Genomic DNA, 2,960 nt, shown 5'->3' with positions numbered 1-2,960 from the left:
AGTCTAATACGTCGCGGGCTTGCTCGCGTCCCGATTCCCTGGTATTTTGGGAAGCGGGGCGTGACAACAACTAATGTGTAGCCGGCGATCAACTATATTACAAGACACAACAAACCAGACACTAGGAGAGAAATCACGCTTATGTATATAAGGTATATTCATGTTACTTATTTCTAATATCATAAGAGAAAAAAATATTAACGTTCTTCCTTTTTTCATATGCAGTGGAATGCCAATGCGTGCAACTTTATTTGGAGATTTGGCTACAAATGAAGGCTCAATTCTTGAAGCAGAAATCAAATATAGGCCTGTAATAGGATTATCATATTTTAAAATCTCTATATATCAAGGTACATAAATTATTGCTGAAATTCTTATTAAAGATAGCTAAACATAAAATTAATCCTATAATTTTCTCATTTTTGCAGGAGATACAAGCATATCGTTGCAAATTATTTCATTATTATGTATCAACCCAAAAATAGAACTAGCTAGCGAATTAAGGGAATGGTAAGCAAAACAAGCATACTTTCATATAACCCAATAATGAAATAGTATTATATTTTAATCTAATATGCAGGTTTCACTTGGAAGAAGCTGCAAAAGCAAAAGGATCTCCATCGACACTTTTTAAAAATGCCAAGGAAATTCATATTAGTGATATTATGCATACGTCACAGAATTCAATACAGGTACAATATTATATATATATTCTTATCTACAAATTTAAATCTAACTAAACTTTGTTAATATACAGCCACAGTATTGCACATTTAAGGTAAAGATAACTACTATTTTAAATAGGCTCGAACCATGGTTCTATGCTTGCAAAGGCTGTGACAAGAAGGTTGATAAAGATGTTTGTAAAGAGTGTCTGAATGACAAATACCGCGGAATCATTGATGACCCAGTACCAAGGTTAAGTAATATATTTTTTTTTAATCCATGAACATATTAAAATACAATACTAATTGTCTTTAAAAAGTAATAATGAAAAATACAGGTATTTAGTTAAGATTCTCGTGGAAAATGGCACGGATAATGCAAGAGTAACACTCTTTGACGCAGCAGAAACTCTTATTGGATGCAAAGCAGAAAAATTCATTACAAAAAAGAAAGAGGTAATTCCTAACTCTATTCAAGTAGTAAATTAGAAAATAAACAAATTGATAAGTATTAATATAACATTTGTTCTCATTGCAACAGAAAAATAATCAGAGTCCATATTTCTAAAATTTTATTTTGAACATCGGAAAAACATTCAAATTCCTGGTGAAGTTAGATGAAAAGACAAAAGATGAACGAGGCGAAGGCAATATAATAGCACAAGAAATTCAACCCCAGCCTGCTATTACAATCGACGTAGATGATGAAGATGCTACTCTAGAGTTGCCTAGAAAATAGATAAAGGTGAAGAAAGATTGATCTTGGTTCAATTAGAAAATTTCAAGAACAATATTTTTAAATCATTTTATATAACAACTTAATTTTTAATTATAATTAGGAATTTTTGTAAGGCATTTTCATGCAAAGTTATTAGTAGTTTTGTATGCTTATGTGATTGCTTACATCACATAAAATTACTCTTTGATATTTATCCATTTTACTATATATTATTATTGTCTATAGATATGATCCTACATTTCGTTAGAGGCAATCGATAAAAAACTGCTTTTATTGATCCTGTGAAAGGATATATTGTCAGCTAGACGTAAAGTACTCTTCCTGATAACTAGCACAACATGTGATCTAACATTTATGATATAAAGGTGGCCTCTTTAACCAATTGGCAAAGAATTACTGTTGTGATGATTTTGCTTGGGGTTGTCACAAACTTCAATATTCAATGTTTTCAAAAAAATCATTGGCTTACTAATTGTTACTTGTTGAGAATATTGCCATGTTGAATAAGGGACCTATTAGGTGTTGGTGGTGATCAATTTAAAATTCTTAGAAGAAAAAGAATTTACAAGTTTGCAGTAAATCAAACAATTATCTTAGCTTTTTGATTAAAAAATATTTGAATAAACTTAAAATTTTGAAATATTTTCTTCATTACTATAACTACAATTCATAATAACAATTACAATATCCTAGTTACATATATTCATCCAAGTTTAGCTTAAAATCCATTACATTTATTTTTATTAATATTTAAATAAAATACTAATAAATCTTATAATTCAAGTATACATATTTGAACTCAAGATAAATCTCACTTATTTAAAGTAATGAAATAAACATACAAAAAATATTTTTTGATATTTAATCACGTGCATTGCACGTGCATAAATATATATATAAGCATGTCTTCATCTGTGTACATACATCAATTCAGAGATCAATAACTTTTTTGGCTCTTTAATTTTTCTCTCTCCCCCTTCGATACTCTTTTACCATCAGGTATGCAAACATGGCTTTTTTTTGTTTGTATTATCAACTTTTATAGTTTAAGAAAGCTTACATGCATGGAATTTTTGAAGTCAATATTTATATCTTCTTTGTTTTTGGTATTCATAGCCTTTTTAAAGTTCTTATATACGTATAAGTTATACAAATAGTATATATCTATATATATATTTCTATACATATACTATTTGTATAATTTATACGTATGACCAATTATAAGCAGATCTTATATTCAAAAGATTTTTTTGGGAACTCTCATGACGTGGTCAAGTATGTCTAGTGCATCCCAAACACCCAGCTTAGAATTAAAATTTAAAATAGAATTGACGAGAAGGGGAAAAAAATATGTAAATAAATATTAAGGAAACTAAAAGTTGAATGCATATGATTTTTTTTGAGTATGCACTTCGCCTAGGATTATTTAGGCGGAAGCGTTTTCTGAAAAGAAAAGAACAGAATAAAGCACTTAAAAGGGATCTTGATGTGTGGGGGTATAAACTTCTTTTTTCCTAAAAGACCAAAGTGACCCTCGATGTGGGGCCCAGTTGGGG

General features: G+C 29.4%; 1 protein-coding gene across 2 annotated transcripts; it reads left to right on the top strand.

The window, feature by feature from the left end:
• Window positions 12–1,470, top strand: LOC109843615 (replication protein A 70 kDa DNA-binding subunit B-like). Of its 2 annotated transcripts, XM_020412563.1 has the most exons (7): window positions 12–152; window positions 226–350; window positions 429–510; window positions 581–692; window positions 758–918; window positions 1,004–1,121; window positions 1,207–1,470. In XM_020412563.1, the coding sequence occupies exons 1-7, from the start codon at window positions 142–144 to the stop codon at window positions 1,231–1,233; spliced, it is 636 nt and encodes a 211-aa protein (XP_020268152.1). In that variant the 5' UTR covers window positions 12–141; the 3' UTR covers window positions 1,234–1,470. The 2 variants fall into 2 exon arrangements, with proteins under 2 accessions (XP_020268152.1, XP_020268151.1); XM_020412562.1 differs by lacking the exon at window positions 12–152 and having other exon boundaries at window positions 156–350.

This window comes from Asparagus officinalis, chromosome 5 (assembly GCF_001876935.1).
Source record: "Asparagus officinalis chromosome 5, Aspof.V1, whole genome shotgun sequence".
NCBI lineage: Eukaryota > Viridiplantae > Streptophyta > Magnoliopsida > Asparagales > Asparagaceae > Asparagus > Asparagus officinalis.
Note: the sequence above shows the minus strand (reverse complement) of the source record. Positions and strands in the feature narration are given on the sequence as shown.